Consider the following 16,172-nt stretch of genomic DNA (forward strand, 5'->3'; position numbering starts at 1 on the left):
CCCCCCCTCCTCCTCACCCCCCTCCTCATCACCCTGTTAGCAGAGGGATGGAGGAGGGTAACTCTGAAATGCCAGTGTCCTGTAAACAGTGCCTTCAAGTGTTAAAGACTTCCATAGTCACATACTCTAAGAAACTCATTTGGAGAAATCTCTGAAAGAAAAGTCTTATTTAACTGTCTACATCAATATTTTCCAAATTTGTTTGACCGAGAGCCTTTATTTTTCCCTTCTTGGGCTCCTGCAATGAGCTCAAGAAGCATCTCAGAAGTATATTTCAAGAAAAGCTCCTGGGGAGAATGAAGGACCACAGAAGGGTTTGGAGCAATGGCATGACATTGGGTTGCGATGGGTTATGTAAGAAGATTAATGGGACAGCCATGTGTGGGAATGGAACGGCCCGCAGAGAGGAGAGCCAGGGAGGGCATGAACCACAGCAAACTACACAGAGACAAGGTACATTTATCAAAGAAAGAGAAAACAATGTGCGTGGTTTCTCATGGATGATTATACTGCTGCTCTTTCCTCCCCAGGACATGACCTTTGGCTCTAAAAAGAAGACTCCATTTTTCATGAGAAAATGGCAGTGGTGAAAACCTCCAGAGGACTAAAGAATGCTAAAGAACCCTTTAATAATGCATCGCCCCAGCTCTTGAAGGACCTAGTGGAGGAGCCGAAGAAAAGAAAAGAAGTACCTAATCACCTCCTGGAATCAAGTAAGTGGCTAGAAGACAGATTTGCTTTACAACTCACATCTTCACAGGCGAGCCAAAGTCCAGAAAGCACAATGGGATTTTTAGTGCAGATTTATCCATATCATTTTATAGGCTTATACGAATTTTTATTACTAAGAACAGTCATTCTATTTATATCCATCTGCTTAACTGATAGATATTTGTGGAGTATGTAAATTAATCAAGTTCTGTTGCTTCCACTTCTTCTAATGTCTTTCCTATCTGCTCCCCCTATCTTGCGTCTCACGTTCAGTGGGCCACTGGGACTCCTCCCCAACCACATTCTCCTCCTGTCAGTTTGCTTTCTAAAATCCTGGCTGGCTCTTATCCCTAATCTGCTCAAACTCCCAACAGTCCCCCTTTGCATACAGAATAAAGTCACAATTCCTTTGCTTGGCCCCCTTCACTGTCTAATCTGAACCTCTCCACCCAGCACTATCCCCATCGCCATGCCCCACTTATTTCTAGCTCTGGCTACATGAGGTTCCTTCCTGCCCTTCGGACCACATGCATTTCAGACCTTTTTGCCTTTTCATGTACATATCTTGTAGCCTGGAAAGCCTGAGAAATCCTATAGCTATTATGGAAAAGGATAATCATTTTGCCTACATTCTTTCCATTCAATCCACACAACAATACATCATGAGGTAGGATCTATTTACATTTTACTCTTGGAGAAGGTAAAACTCAAAGAGACCACATGATTTCCCCAACATGGCACACCTAGTAAGTAGAGAGCTGGTGTTCAGCCACCAGAGCCCTGGGTCTAGCTCTTAACATGCTTGGTTACCCACCACTCATCTTTCAAAGCCCATGTCAAATGTGGGGACATAATACTGTATTTGGATATGGTTCTGTTGTCACTGTAGAACTTGTCAAGTGAAAATTGATATACTTGACCATTTCTGGGCATTAGAAGAACAATGCCAGTTTTATATCTACTTTGTGGCTCTAAAATAAAATCTTTCAACATTAAAAACATTATAGAATAGGCTGGGTGCAGTGGCTCACTCCTGTAATCCCAGCACTTTGGGAGGCCAAGGTGGTTGGATTATTTGAGGGTAGGAGTTTGAGACCAACCTGAACAACATGGTGAAACCCCAACTCTACTAAAATACAAAAATTAGCTGGGTGTGGTGGCAGGCACCTGTAATCTCAGCTACTTGGGAGGCTGAGGCAGGACAGTCACTTGAACCCAGGAGGCAGAGGTTGCAGTGAGCCAAGATCGCGCCACTGCCCTCCAGTCTGGGTGACAGAGCGAGACTCCCTCCCTCTCAAAAACAGATAATCAATAAATAAAAATAAATAAATTTTTAAAATTACAGAATATGGTAATTTCAGTGCTTAAAAATGACCAAATAATAACCTACGGAGATCATCAGTTCCCCTACCACACCAGCCTCAACCCATTCTAGCTGTTGAGTTTGACCCAAGTGGATGACAGTGACAGCTCACCTGGTGAAAAGAAAAAAAAACACCAAACATTTCACACCCACTTCAGATGTACCCTGGAATTATGATGATCAAAGGGATGGGGTGAGGGTGTCTGCGCTTCACAAGATTTGGATGCAGTCAAAGTCAAATGCTATCATTTGTAAGAAGGTGGACAGTACATTCATGAGGAAGGCAGATTACTGGTTGGAATCCAACAGACCTGGGCTTGATTTTTGGTTTGTTTGTTTGTTTGTTTTATGTTCTTTTGAGACAGAGTGTTGTTCTGTTGTCCAGGCTGGAGAGCAATGGTACAATCACAGCTCACTGCAGCCTCGATCTTCTGGGCTCAAGTGATCCTCGCACCTCAGCCTCCCATGTAGCTGAGATCACAAGCGCACACTACCACACTCAGCTAATTTTAAAATTTTCTGTAGAGAGATGGTCTCACTGTGTTGCCCAGGCTGGTCCCAAACTCCTGGGCTCAAGCGCTCTTCCTGTCTCAGCCTCCCAAAATGCTGGGATTACAGGTGTGAGCCACCATGCCTAGCTTTGATTTTTGATTACCAGCTGTAGGCAAGTTTCTTAACCTTGTTAAGTCTTACCTCCTTCATCTGTAAAGTAGAAATAATACCTACCTCAAAGGGCTGGGGTGAGGATTATAAACAAATGTATGCATACCACTGCCTGGCACAAAGCACGTACATAGAGTGGGTTCTCAGTACCTTCTCCACACGTTTGCTGCTGCCTAAATAAAGAGCTGGGAAAATTTTTGTAGACCTGAACACTTTTGTGAGCTCAGCCATTTAAAAGGGACATTCACATGACACCAAAAGCAGTTTGAGACTTACCGTTCCAAGTGCTAACTTTTCAGAGCTTTAAGTTTTAGTATTACTCTACATCACATTGTAATTCTAATCAGAGGAAATCAAATAAAAGTTAAATACATAGTAATAAAATTAAGTGTGTGGTATTTGAATCCTTTGAGCTGGGTATTCATTACGTAATAAGTAATCTCAGTGCTAGGCAGAGCAAAGACAGGCCATGTGCTCTTTAGGAGCTGGTGTTTTATGACAAAGACGTGTACAAAATGTGTGAAGAGCAAATTCTTTCACTAGGTAACAATCTGCCTGAATTTGTATTGTAATGATAGTATCTCCCAAGTGATGTTTAAAAATAGAAAGGGAGAAGGAGTTCAGTTTATTTAGAACAGATAATTAATCTTGTTGACAGCTGGATCCAATGTCTACAACTTTCATATGCTTAAAATGCCCTAAATTAAAGAAAGCTATGTTAATAAGGAGCAACTTTAATATTTTCTTTGATGTCTCATGATGTGCTTATCTACATTGTTTTTATAGAGGTTTATGCAAAACTTGTGAATAATAAGGTCATACAGGCCAGACCTGGCATAATACATTTTGGAGGCTATCAAGTAGAAAAACAGCACCAACAGATTCTGGTAGGTACTTTTTCAATGGGATAATTAATCATCATAATGAAGTGACACAAATGTTCTGAATTTATATTATTTGCTTATCTAAAGAACAGCATAATCAGCCATAGTGCAAGTGTAAATTGGGCCAGAAAGGTAGTTCGACGATGAGAAACTTTAAGGTTGCATCAGTGTCTTGGACAAGTTACTTTCCTCCTGCCAAAGGCTCCCCTTGCACTCTTTCCAAATATGTGTCATTGCTGAGTGACTCTTAGGGGCCAGGTGCTGTGCTTCGTGATTTACATGATTTAATTTAATCCTTATGCTAGCTCTGTGGAGGCTACATTATTCCTCTCATTATATATATAGGTGAGGAAACAGAGATTCCTAAAGGTTAAATAATTTATTCAAAGACACAAAGCTGCTAAGTGTCAGAGGCAGAATTTAGCTCCTGGGCTGCCTTTCTCCACATCACTCTTGCTCCAGGCCTGTAGCACCAGGAAGAGGGGTGTCCCTTTCCTACGAAGCTCCAACCAGGGCTTCCTTTTACCTGCTTGGGTCAGATGTCCATGCCTAATCAGTCACTCTGGCCAGAGAGAATTTGTCTAGGTCCAGGGAGGCAGGGGTCAGCCCCACTGAACAGGCTCCTGAAGAGACAGCTGAAGGGCTGGACTGCAAAGGAGCCAAAGCCTATAGCAACTGCAGCTTAGCACAGAGCCACACAGAGGCCCAGCCCTTCCTGGGTCCCCTTCACTGACCTGGATGTTGACTGGGGTGGGCTCTGCCTTACTTCAGGGGCCCACCTAAGCATCCTGTGCACAAATGGACCTGAACAATCTCAGTGACTTCACCATGATCCCCCCAGTCATGCCTGGCAGGACTTCTCAGAACTACTCCAATTCGGCCCTAGATCCAGGCCAAACTGTCCCCATGTATTGTTGGGGAGGGACGGAGATGGGCTCTTTTTACATGTGCCCTCTGAGACTCTGCCTTTGTGTGTGATGGCCCTCCTCTGGCCCTGTCTCCAGCCACCACAAGACTCCACTTTTAGATGTACAACATTCTTAGAAGCCGTGTCTTAAGGTAGATCATTTTCAGAACGTTCTAATTATCACGTTCAATTGTTTAGAGTGAGGCAAAACACTGGAGGAAACTGACAAATAGTAAAGTTATTGGGAAGGAAATTTCTCTCAGGAAGACCCCAAAGAACAGAGGAGAACACAGTTTCCACGAATCCTTATACAATGAAGTGAGTAGCGAGAATGGGTGAGGAGGGGAACCTGTTAGGTGCCAAGTATTTCCTCTTAGGAAAAGGGCTAGGATTTGAACCTATTATTAGGAACTTCAACCATCAACCTCCGGTCACATTTCTCACAACACAGCATCAAAGACCAAAGTTAATGATTCATTTTGAAGCCTACTGATGCTGGTTATAAGGTTTGCTGTCTATGCTGTGGTAGGATAGATCTAAAATAATTATGATTCGTAATTACTCATTGTTTATAAATGAAATATATGCCAAAGGCTAAGATAAAATTTTATTACTTGCTCCTTCTCCTTTCTTTTCTTACTGCTTTATTGAGTGATCATTTATCATCATAAATTTACCCATTTACAGTATATATGCAATTCAATAATTTTTAGTATATTCTCAGAGTTGTGCAACCATTGCCACAATCTAAGTTGAGAATATTTTTATCACTCGAAGCAGAAACCCCACACCTACTTTCAGTCCCTCCTCATCCCCTATTCCCATCCCACTCCCACCCTAGGCAATCACTCATCCAGTTTCTGTCTATTGATTTGCCTCTTCCTGGACATTTCTTGTGAATGCAATCATATAATACATGGTCTCTTGTGACTGACTTCTTTCACTCAGCATGGTGTTTTCCAGGCTCATCCAAGTCATAGCATGTAGCAGTACTTCATCCCCTTTTATGGCTGAACAGTATTCCATTGTGTGGATAGATCACATTTGGTTTATCCACTCACCAGCTGGTGGATGTTGGGTTGTTTCCACATTGGGGCTATCATGAATGATGCTGCTATGAACATTCATGGGCTTGCTTTTGTGCACATATTTAGCATTCTCTTGGAGATATACATAGGAGGAGCATTGTTGGGTTATATGGTTTGTTAGCTTCCTGTGGCTGCCATACCACAAATTTAGGGTATTAAACAAACAACTTATAAAGTCATAAAGACTTACTCCTGTGTTTTCTTCTAAGAGTTTTATAGTTTTAGCTTTCGTATTTAGACCTATGGTTTATTTTGGGTTAATTTTTATGTATTGTGTGAGGTAAGGGTTCAACTTCAATCTTTTGCATGTTCTACCATTATTTGTTGAAAAGACTATTCTTTCCCCTATTGAATGGTCTTGGCTGTCTTGCTGAAAATCAATTTACTGTAAATGTAAGGGTTTATTTCTGAACCCTCGGTTATACTCCACTGATCTATACGCCTGCACTTACGGAAGTACCACACTTCCTTACTGTAGCTTATGGTAAATTCTGAAATCAGGAAGTACGAGTCCTCCAGTTTTGTTCTTTTTCAAGACCATGTTGGTTATTTTGGGTTCCTTGTAATTCCAAATGAATTTTAGGATCACCTTTTCAATTTCTGCAAGAATACTTTTGGGATTTTGATGGGAATTGCATTGAATCTGTAGATCAATTTGGGGAATGTTGCAACCTTAAGAATATTAAGTCGCAATTCTTTTTTATAATAAATGTTTTATAACTTTTGTCACTAGCCTTAGGATATTTTCCACCTGTGTGGGTTCGGAAGATGATGGCTCACCTTCCTTAAAATAGACTTTCCTCAGAATTACATAGGCATAATTAGCTTGCTAAGAGTCCTGTAGTTTTAAGAAATATTGACATTTTTAAAATGATGGCAACTATTAGAGTTAATAATGAACTGGTAAGTTAAAAAGTTGCTATATCAAAAAAACTAACAACATAACACTTTTAGGTCACAACATAGCTTTTTAAAACTGGCCTCTTTTTTTTTTTTTTTTTTTTTTTTTTTTTTTGCTTAGTATAATGTTAGTGATTCCAATAGTGTTACTAAACTTAAAATTATTTTAGCCTCCTCATAATTTTAATCATATTATTGTATACTTTACTATTTACTTCTTTAATTGGTCTCTTTTTTTGCATATTACTTTGTTATCTCTAACGAAGTTGTACTGTCTCGTTGATGTTACCTTGTTTCTAATAGAGTTAAGGGTTTTCTTCTGTTTAATTCCACATACAGTTGGTGAGAGTCCCCATTACATGCCAAACAAAGTGTTGAAGCATTATGGGAAATGCTAAGGTGAATAAAATCAAGGAGTTTTCCAAGGAGCAGAAAGTGTTTCAAAACCACCAAATAGCTCAAACATGAGACTAGGCAAGCAAGGTGGCATGAGGAAGTCAGAAGAAAATGTTCTGTAGAGAAAAGGCAGCATTTCACCTCTGTAGGAGGGTGTTAGAGGCATGTGGAGGAGAGGCCATTGGGGATAGCCCAAAAGCTAAGTAGGAAGTGGGGAGAAGGCATTCGGGGCCCAGAGGAAGACATGCAGGGGCTCGAGTTGAGCCAACAAATTGCCTATTTGGAGGCTGGTTTGCCTGGATGGTAGGGCTTTGGAGTGGGTAATGGAGAAGGTGGGACATTGTGGGTTGGGACAACAATATCAACGTAAGGAGTGTGCATGTGATTCAGAAAGCAGCAGGAAGTTAAGGAAGTATTTTTGAGCAGGGTTATGATGCATTTGAGGAAGATCAACTTAGTGGAATTCTAGAGGATGATGTGGTTCTTTTCTTTCATTAGCATCCCCTAGGGAAACATGAATGAGAGAAACTAAATACTAAGGAATAAGATTTTGTCAGGTAGGATTGAGCTTTGGAAGATTGCAGCCATCACAATGTCTAAGATTCCTTTGTCCTCCCAAGAATCAATTTTGACTTCCTTCCTTTGTGGATGATTTCATCCCCACTTAGAATTCATGGGGAGCAAGGGAGTATGGTTTAGTTATTGAAAAAGGCATGAAGCCTCAGCTCGGCTTCATTCTGCTGCAGAATGGAGGCCATGTCTGTCTTTCATATTGCTGCTTCCCTGGCACCTCGTGCAGTGCCTGAGTGAAGGCACCCAACAAGCACTTGTGAGTGAAGGATGTGGAACTCACTTTGTTATGAGTTGTGAGGTTATTAGAAGAGTGGCAGAGGCTCACTAATTCCAAGGAAATACAATGTAAAGTCTAGGTGGTCATATTGCTTCTATCAGACAGAACAGAAATAGATAAAAGTCAAGTGATTTCATCTTAATGACATTCTCGGAAATCTTGGAAGAGCCAGCCCCCAGTTTCCACTGGCAAATTGAAGTGGAAGCTTAAGGCAATTGCCTTGAAATTCTTGCCAAACAAGGTGGAAAATCCAACAACTGCTTTTATCTTGGTTTTGCTACAGCAAACTATGCAAATTGCCCAAGAATGGAATGACTGAATGTGTATTTAAAACCACAAATAAATTGTTCATTAACATTTCAGATCAATCCAGCTCTGGCTGAAGGATCTGAAACATTTTGCTCGCATTCATATTGAGATCAGTGTTTCAATTTCCTTTAAAATTTGAAATAATGGTCCCTGGTTTTCTCAAAGCCAAGACCCCTTAAATTTGTTTTTACCTTTGTGGAGTGATTTGGTCCTGGAAATTATTAAGTAAATAATCCATCACTTTTCCTTCAAGACAACCAGTGTTGCTGTTGCCAGCCCAAAACAAACTTGTTAGCCTAAAAAGTCTTATCTTAAATAAATGAACAGTTTCTTCTGGCTTTGTCAAATAATAATATTTGTTTTTATATTACTTTACATTAGAGACCTGTTCTATTACAGCCTTAGACACCCCCAAGATCTTGCATCTCAAAATCAGGGCCATGAATCCCAGTGGCTGCTCAGAGTGTGGGGATGGGAGAATTGAAGCCACAGTGTAAACATAGCACATTTTTCTAGAGCATCAATTTCACTCTTACATTTTGGAGAAATGCAATAGAGAGCAAAATTTTAGAGCAAATGCATGACGAAGATGCATTTTAAAATAAAACACTTTAAAGAACTTATAAGGCTGCTTGAATTTTGTCCCCAGATCCCTCATGTTACGTATGAACCCTCTTTGAGAAGCTGTGCCACTGAGCTTACAACTTGCAGGCTGAAGTGTTGTGTTTGAAGGTTAGCCCTGACCCACTCCAAGCCAAGACTTCACTGGAGGGCAGGTTCTGCCGCTCCCTCTAGAAGGAGGAGAATAGACTCTTCTGAGGAGACGCAGAAGGGAGCCTGAAGCAGCATGGGATTGGGGGTGAAGAGAGCTGGGAGCCCTCTTGAGGAAATTCCTGAGTAACAGCTGTTAAACCACACTTGATGTGTGGTTGATGGTTTTTGTGGGGTTTTTGTGGAGTGGGAAGCAGTTCTGAAAAACTCTAGAAGGGGCTGAATTTCACTTCGGAGTAAATATGGTGCCCTGCGGAGACAGCACCAAGGAAACAGGGACCCCCGGGCCAGCAGAAGGTCAGCTCCCAGGGGAACAGAGATCCCAGAGGGACTGGGCGGTCTACTGACCCAAAACTGAAACACAGGGTAGGATTTTAGGCAATTTTATCTTGCCTAAGGGTAACGTTGGGTTGCTTGTGTTTTGTTATGTTTTCAAATAAACTATTCGTATTAATGTAACGTACACTTTCTAAGCACTTGATTCGTTTTCCCAAGGTTTGTTTTTCCTTTGAATGATAATTATTTTCCCCAGTTTTAGTTATAAATGGAAAGGCAGGACTGGCATTTTATCTCTGAAGGGATATTATTTATAATGATCTAAAAATAAAGCTGATCTGCTGATAAAGTATAAAGAGAAAGATAGGAAATGCAGGCTGGGCACTGAGATGCGCTGAGCCATCACACAGTAGGATGTAGTGGAAAGAGCCCTAGCCCAGAGCTGGAGACCGGGTTCTAGGCCCAGGTCTTCCACTCACCCTGTGGCATGGACAGTTCCAGGTCACTGTGTCTTCATGAAATAAGGACGTTGCACAAAATGGCCTCTGCAGTCTTCCTGGGCTCAGACAAATCTTTAATAGGACAAAGAACATGGATGATTATGGGAAGCAATGAGTGCTTGCAACCAAAAATTGAGAACCGCAAAATTAATAAAATCTTCCTGTTTTGGAAGTCAGTCTTTTGGATGTTGACTTTGTTTACTAAAGCGTAGAGAATAAGCTGTTCATTTTTTTGCTATAATTTGTCATGTTTTGTTGTTGTTTTGAGTTCATTGAAAAAGCTCATTGGCACAATGTCCCCTGGAATTGTCTTAGGCATTATTTGGTGGAAATATCCCTGCCCGCACCATCACTGTGTCTGCTGACTGCCTTCTCTGCCATCTGCCATGTGGATCACAGCTCACTGCAGCCTCAAACTCCTGGGCTCAAGTGATCCTCCCACCTCTGCCTCCTGAGTAGCTGGGATTACAGGCGTGAGCCACTGCACCCAGCTACCCAGGCCTTCATTCTCCACTAGTCTCCGTTTCACTTCAGGTCTCAAACAGAAGCTGAACATTTTCTTCCTGTTTCTGAGCTCTTATTAACTAAATATCTATATTTTTGTTTGAGTTTGTTGTTTCTTATTTCTCTGTTGATCCAAATGAACGATTCCAGATCAAGAATCTTTTAAAGGTGGACATGGGAAACTATAGTCAAATAATGTATCTTTTACTATCACAAATTGAATCTATGTTATTCTTTAAGAAAATCATCTAGTATTTTCTTATTGCTAATTTTTTTCTTTTTCTGTTTTTTTTTTGTTTTTTTTGTTTTTTTTTTTGTTTTTTTTTTTGAGACAGAGTTTCGCTCTTGTCGTCCAGCCTGGAATGCAATGGCGTAATCTCGGTTCACTGAAACCTCCACCTCCTGGGTTCAAGCGATTCTCCTGCCTCAGCCTCCCTAGTAGCTGGGATTACAGGCTCCCACCACCACGCCCAGCTAATTTTTGTATTATGGGGTTTCAACATGTTGGCCAGACTGGTCTCAAAACTCCTGACCTCAGGTGATCCACTTGCCTTGACCTCCCAGGGTGCTGGGATTACAGGTGTGAGCCACTATGCCTGACCCTCCTATTGCAAATATTTTGCTCACTTGACAATATAGATATTATGTCATGAATTCTAGCATGCCCCCTTCATGTTCAAATGGGTAGTGGTTAGATTTGGATTTGCTCTGACACATTCAGGTTGGAGGAAAGGTAAGGTCTCTTTATTTGTCCATAGGTGCTGGCTGGATCTCCAGTCTTGGGAGTTTAGGTTCCTATCTTCCTTGGGACCATTCAGGAATACTGGAAAAATGGAGCCAACCCAGCAGCTTGGAGGACAGATCTCTGTTCTGGTCTTCTGCCCATATTGTTGCTTGTTGGAAACTGACCTAAGCCAGTGAGCTTATTGCTAATTGTCAGGCAGATATTGAGAGTCTGACCCTGACAGCATGTGGGAGTCATAGGTCCACTCCTCAGCAGCCTTGCTACCAGTGGTCTGCTGCAGCAAACAGGTCTGAGAAGACACTCTGCAACACATATGAACACTTACTAGCAAGCAGGCAGAAAGATCATTGTGTTTGTAGTCTCACAAAGTCCCAGCTGTAGCTCCTGGTGGGGAGGCTTTGATGGCAGCAGATGTGACAACTGGCTGACCGAATACTTTAGTCAAGTACAGAGCATGGGGCCTGGGAGGGAGTCCGGGGGCCCTTGAATGTCATTCTAAAGGATAGTGGTCTTTTGCGCTCACCAGATTCTCATACCCCTTTTGTTTGAGAGTGGAAATGCCTGGATACTATTTCTAGTTAATCCATAGATTCTGAGTATCCTTTCTGCTAATCCAGAAGACTCTCCAGAATGAATTTAGGTGGCATAATTGAAACACTCTGGGGGCTGCCTCTGGAGTGTAGATGCTGGGTTAGGATCCTTCGGTGCTCACAAAGCACTCCTAGAGGCCGGTCGCGGTGGCTCATACCTGTAATCCCAGCACTTTGGGAGTCTGAGGCAGGTGGATCATGAGGTCAGAAGTTCGAGACCAGCCTGACCAACATGGTGAAACCCCGTCTGTCTCTACTAAAAATACAAAAATTAGCCGGGCCTGGTGGTGCGCACCTGTAATCCCAGCTACTCAGGAGGCTGAGGCAGGAGAATCACTTGAACCCGGGAGGCGGAGACTTCAGCGAGCCGAGATCGCGCCACTGCACTGCAGCCTGCACAACAGAGCAAGACTCCGTCTCAAAAAAAAAAAAGCCCTCCTAGAGTGCAGATTGCTCATTTCCTCTGAGCTTAACCACTCCCAGGGTACATATTAAAACCAGTTTATACACCCTTGTTTGTTGCAGTGTTCTTACTGAATTATTTTTAAGTAATAACAGATGACAGAACCACTTCTGCTTCCAGTTCTTCCTGGACTCCAGCTTGAGAACTTCACAGCCCTCCCCCAGTGAGAAGCATGGAGACAGAGCTGTTTGTTAAGGTTCCAGGCCTGGGGCTGAGTGGCCCCTCTCCATCCTCAGGCGGGTCCTGTCACCCCAGGACTCTGAGTGTGATGGACTCAGCACACCTCTCCTCCCAGCCTCTCTCACAAGAGCTGCTCTCATGGGTCTGGCCCCTGGGAACTCATCCCTTCACCAAGACTGCCCATGTGCAGGGCCCCTTGGAGGCCAAGAGAGGCCTGGGAAACTTTTTGTTTGGGCTTTTAACAAGTTTCGTAAGAAAAGGAAGATACATCAAAACAGGGTCACAAAAATTGTAGTGCTTTAAGAATGTTTGCATGTAACAAATAAGAACGTTTTAAACACATGCATGACCAGACACAGTGGCTTATACCTGTAATCCCAGCACTTTCAGAGGCCAGCGTGAGAAGATCCTTGAGCCCAGGAGTTCAAGACCAGCCTGGATAACATGGTGAGACCCCATCTCTACAAAAAATAAAAATTAGTTGGGCATGATGGCGCATGCCTATAATCCCAGCTACTCGGGAGCAAAGGCAGGAGGTTTGCTTGAACCCAGGAGTCCAAGGCTTCAGTGAGCTATGATTGTGCCGTAACCCGAGCAACAGAAAGACCTTATCTCAAAAATAAAACAATAAAAAAGCAACAACAAAAAAACCACAGGCAAACATAGTGTACCCTCATCAGGAGAGAATGTCTAAAGTCTTACTTAGAGCATTGAAGAAAGTCAGGCCTCAAGCCATGGGCCTTCCAAGCCCCTGGGACAGGCCCAGCCTCTGGCCTAGACTTCAGAAACCAAAGGTCTCTTAACCTTCCCCTGGCCCAGGCAAAGCCCAGATCCCCAGATATCAAAGTTCTTGCGTCTCTTTCAAACAAAGGAAGGAAAAACACCTGTTTCCTCAGAGACCCAGCTGATGTATCCACCAGATGATCCTGCCTCACAGGGATGTCCTTCTCCTGTCACTTTCAGAGAATTCCCGCCCTCGACTTCCTTTTCATCTGCCCAGGCGTGGATTGGAGGCTGTCTTAGCCATGTTCCTTTTCCTGACTTTCTGATAGTTTCAGTGTCCTCTGGCCCCTGAACCAGTGGCATGTAACTAGAGAACCTGTAGGAGTTGGTGCCTGACTTCTTGGCTCCATTGAATCACAGGACTAAATTGAATTCAACAAAAAGCACTTGCAGTTATGTTCGGAACTGTGGGGAGGGGTCTCTAAAGGATGCTAAGTCTCGCGCTGGGGTTGGGGGAGGGGTACTGCAGGCTTTGGTATTGTTCCTAAGGGGGAAAGTGGGGACAAGGGGAATGTTTTATAATTCTTGAAATGGTGTGTGTTGTGTTTATTATTCTTCGAATAGTGTATGATGTATATCAAATCTTTTAAAAAGTTAAAAAATACAGGATATCTCCTCAAATTCTTTCAGGAACAGATGAAGTCTACATAAATGAGATGAATATGCAAATAAATAAAGCTGTGTATTTCCTCTGAATACTTCTTTTTCTCTCGCAGCATCTGGTCAATGTTTCCAATGAAGACACAAGTGTTCATATTTTACCTCCGCAAACCAAATACTTTGAGATCAATTATGTAAGAAAGGTAAGTGTCATTGGTTTCCCTGTTCTCCCACGGTGTGGTTGTCTGCGTCTCAGGCCTGTGGAGGGTGGGTATGTGGTGTATTGTCAACCCTGGTGCTGCTGTCTGTGCAGTCCGGGGCTTGTCCCGACAAGAGCCCACCTGTCTTCCAGGAACACCACCTGGTGCCTGGCTTGTCCCTCACGGTCACCGTTACATTTTCTCCAGATGAGTGGCGATATTATTATGACTGCATCCGTATTCACTGTAAGGTGGGTCTCTTAACATTGCCTTTTTTTTTTTTTTTTTGATGATGGGTTAAAACTTACATCCTCAAGGGTGGCAGGAAGAGAGGTGGAATGACCACTGAGAGCTTTCTTGACCCAGTACCGGGTGTTCCCCGGGTCACCAGTGTGACTGGTGTGCAAGGCTTGTTGCCCAGTGATATGGCCCAAGATGGGAAAGTGTCAGGCTGCAGAGGACCTGGACAGAGTCAGGAGATGCTGTTTGCTGCAGGCTTCCCACTGCCCTGTGCCTAAAGCTTCATCTATCATGTGGTGCTGGCAGTTGCTGAAGCCTTTTCAAATAACTTTAACATACTCCCTTAAATGCTAGGTTGAAAAACTAACAACCATCCAAGTTATGATTATAAACACCAGCCACTGGTCTATGCCTGGGATTGCCCACAGAGGCAGCCCTGGTGCAGGGATGGGGTGGTTCCGGGAGGTGGGAGCTGTTTGAGTTCTTCTGAGCCTTTCCTAGGTCGCCTAATTCACCCTTTGGCCTCCAGCCAGAGCTGGTGTCATTCCTTCTCTTAACACTGTCCCCTCTGCCCCTCCCTTTGCTCTATGGTCCAGACCCACAGTCTTCATCTTGAGAAGCCCTTAGGTTAACTAAATTATTGATGTTTCAAAACCAAAACAGAAGAGTATACAGTAGTAACAAATGAGTTTCTACTATTTTTCTTTTTAAGCAATGCTTTTATTTCTTACAATCTGTACAATAAGGTGACTTGCCTTGAAAGCATTTCACTTTTTCTTTCCAAAAAAGTTATAAAAATTTGCAAAGTTAACTTTTGTAAATGGATAGTGTTGTCTCTGACTCACATCATCATAATAGAGATGCATTTCCACAGGGGGAGGGAACGAACCTTAGACCCAACATACCCACAGTAGTATTTTAGATCAAGAAGCACATTTCCTTAAGAATGTGGTAGACCATTTTTATTTTTTTGGAGTTTCAATTAAAGAAAATAAAAATGTCCGGGCACAGTGGCTCACGCCTGTAATCCCTGCACTTTGGGAGGCTGAGGCAGGTGGATCACCTGAGGTCAGAAGTTCAAGACCAGCCTGGCCAACATGATGAAACCCCATCTCTACTAAAAGTACAAAAAATTAGCCAGGCCTGGTGGCGCGCACCTGTAGTCCCAGCTACTCCGGAGGCTGAGGCAGGAGAATCACTTGAACCCAGGAGGTGGAAGTTGCGGTGAGCTGAGGTCGCACCACTGCACTCCAGCACTCAAAATAAAATAAAATAAAATAAAAAATAAAAACAAAACCAGAATATTGCTTTCAGATGGAATATTCTGCGCTGAACAGAAGAAGAATCCCTAGAACAGGCGTTGTATAAAATGCCAGGACACATTTCCTGTTACTACCAAATAATGCTAATAATAATACCTCACTTCTATGCAGTACTTTTGACTTTTTAATGCCATCATCTGCTTTAATTCTTAAAAATTCCTGTAAGAAAAGATGGGATTATCTCCATTTTGCAAAGAAAGAAACTATATTTGGAGAGCCTAACAGTCCTTCTGAAGGTTAACATCCCACGAGAAGGAAGCAGGTTTCTCTGCCCTCTTGCTGATGCATTGTTTTCTATTCTGTGCTGTCTGGATCACATGACTCTGTGCTGGTTCTCTTTTTCTTGGGCCACTAAAGATTGTGTTTCTTCATAATTTGCTGAAATAGAAGCAGATAGATTACTGTCTTCATATCTCTCTGAGGCGTCATTATCTTTAGCGTCCTTGGATAATAGTGAACATCATTTCAATAAAGAGTACTTAAAATTTTCTACGCTTTGTTTTTGGCTAAGAAAACTCAGTATTTCTAATGTTGTAGTTAAGTGCCCAAGTTTCTTAAGGAACTATTTTTTAATGCTAGAAAACAAGATGAGAAATAAAGCATCTACAAGTTTGTCTAAAAGTCGTAGTCTTCAAAATGTGAAACTTGACTTTTTCCGATTAATTTTAGGGAGATGACACTTTGCTTGTTCCTATTCATGCCTATCCAGTAATGAACTCACTGGCCTTTCCTTCATTTATAAATCTGTCAAATGTTCTACTGGGTGAAAGGTGAGTTACCAAAATGTCAACAAAATGTATAGGATGTGAAAAACTAAGAGATACTCATACGAAACCTTAGACTTTTGTTTTTCCTAATGGAAGTTCATCCTTCTACCTGAAATAGACTGGACTTGTCATTGTAAAAGGCCAAAAAAACAAAACAAGA

General features: G+C 42.4%; 1 protein-coding gene across 1 annotated transcript in view; it reads left to right on the top strand.

Annotated features, from left to right (window-relative positions):
• Positions 1 to 16,172, top strand: part of CFAP221 (cilia and flagella associated protein 221) — a 118,228-nt gene that overhangs the window by 6,126 nt on the left and 95,930 nt on the right. Inside the window, exons 2-6 of the mRNA XM_023185217.3 lie at positions 531 to 713; positions 3,524 to 3,624; positions 13,600 to 13,686; positions 13,836 to 13,934; positions 15,915 to 16,015. Of these exons, the coding sequence (XP_023040985.2) occupies positions 578 to 713; positions 3,524 to 3,624; positions 13,600 to 13,686; positions 13,836 to 13,934; positions 15,915 to 16,015 (524 nt within the window). The 5' untranslated portion in view covers positions 531 to 577. The remainder of the gene's footprint in view (positions 1 to 530; positions 714 to 3,523; positions 3,625 to 13,599; positions 13,687 to 13,835; positions 13,935 to 15,914; positions 16,016 to 16,172) is intronic.

The sequence above is a fragment of the Piliocolobus tephrosceles genome, chromosome 11 (assembly GCF_002776525.5).
Source record: "Piliocolobus tephrosceles isolate RC106 chromosome 11, ASM277652v3, whole genome shotgun sequence".
NCBI lineage: Eukaryota > Metazoa > Chordata > Mammalia > Primates > Cercopithecidae > Piliocolobus > Piliocolobus tephrosceles.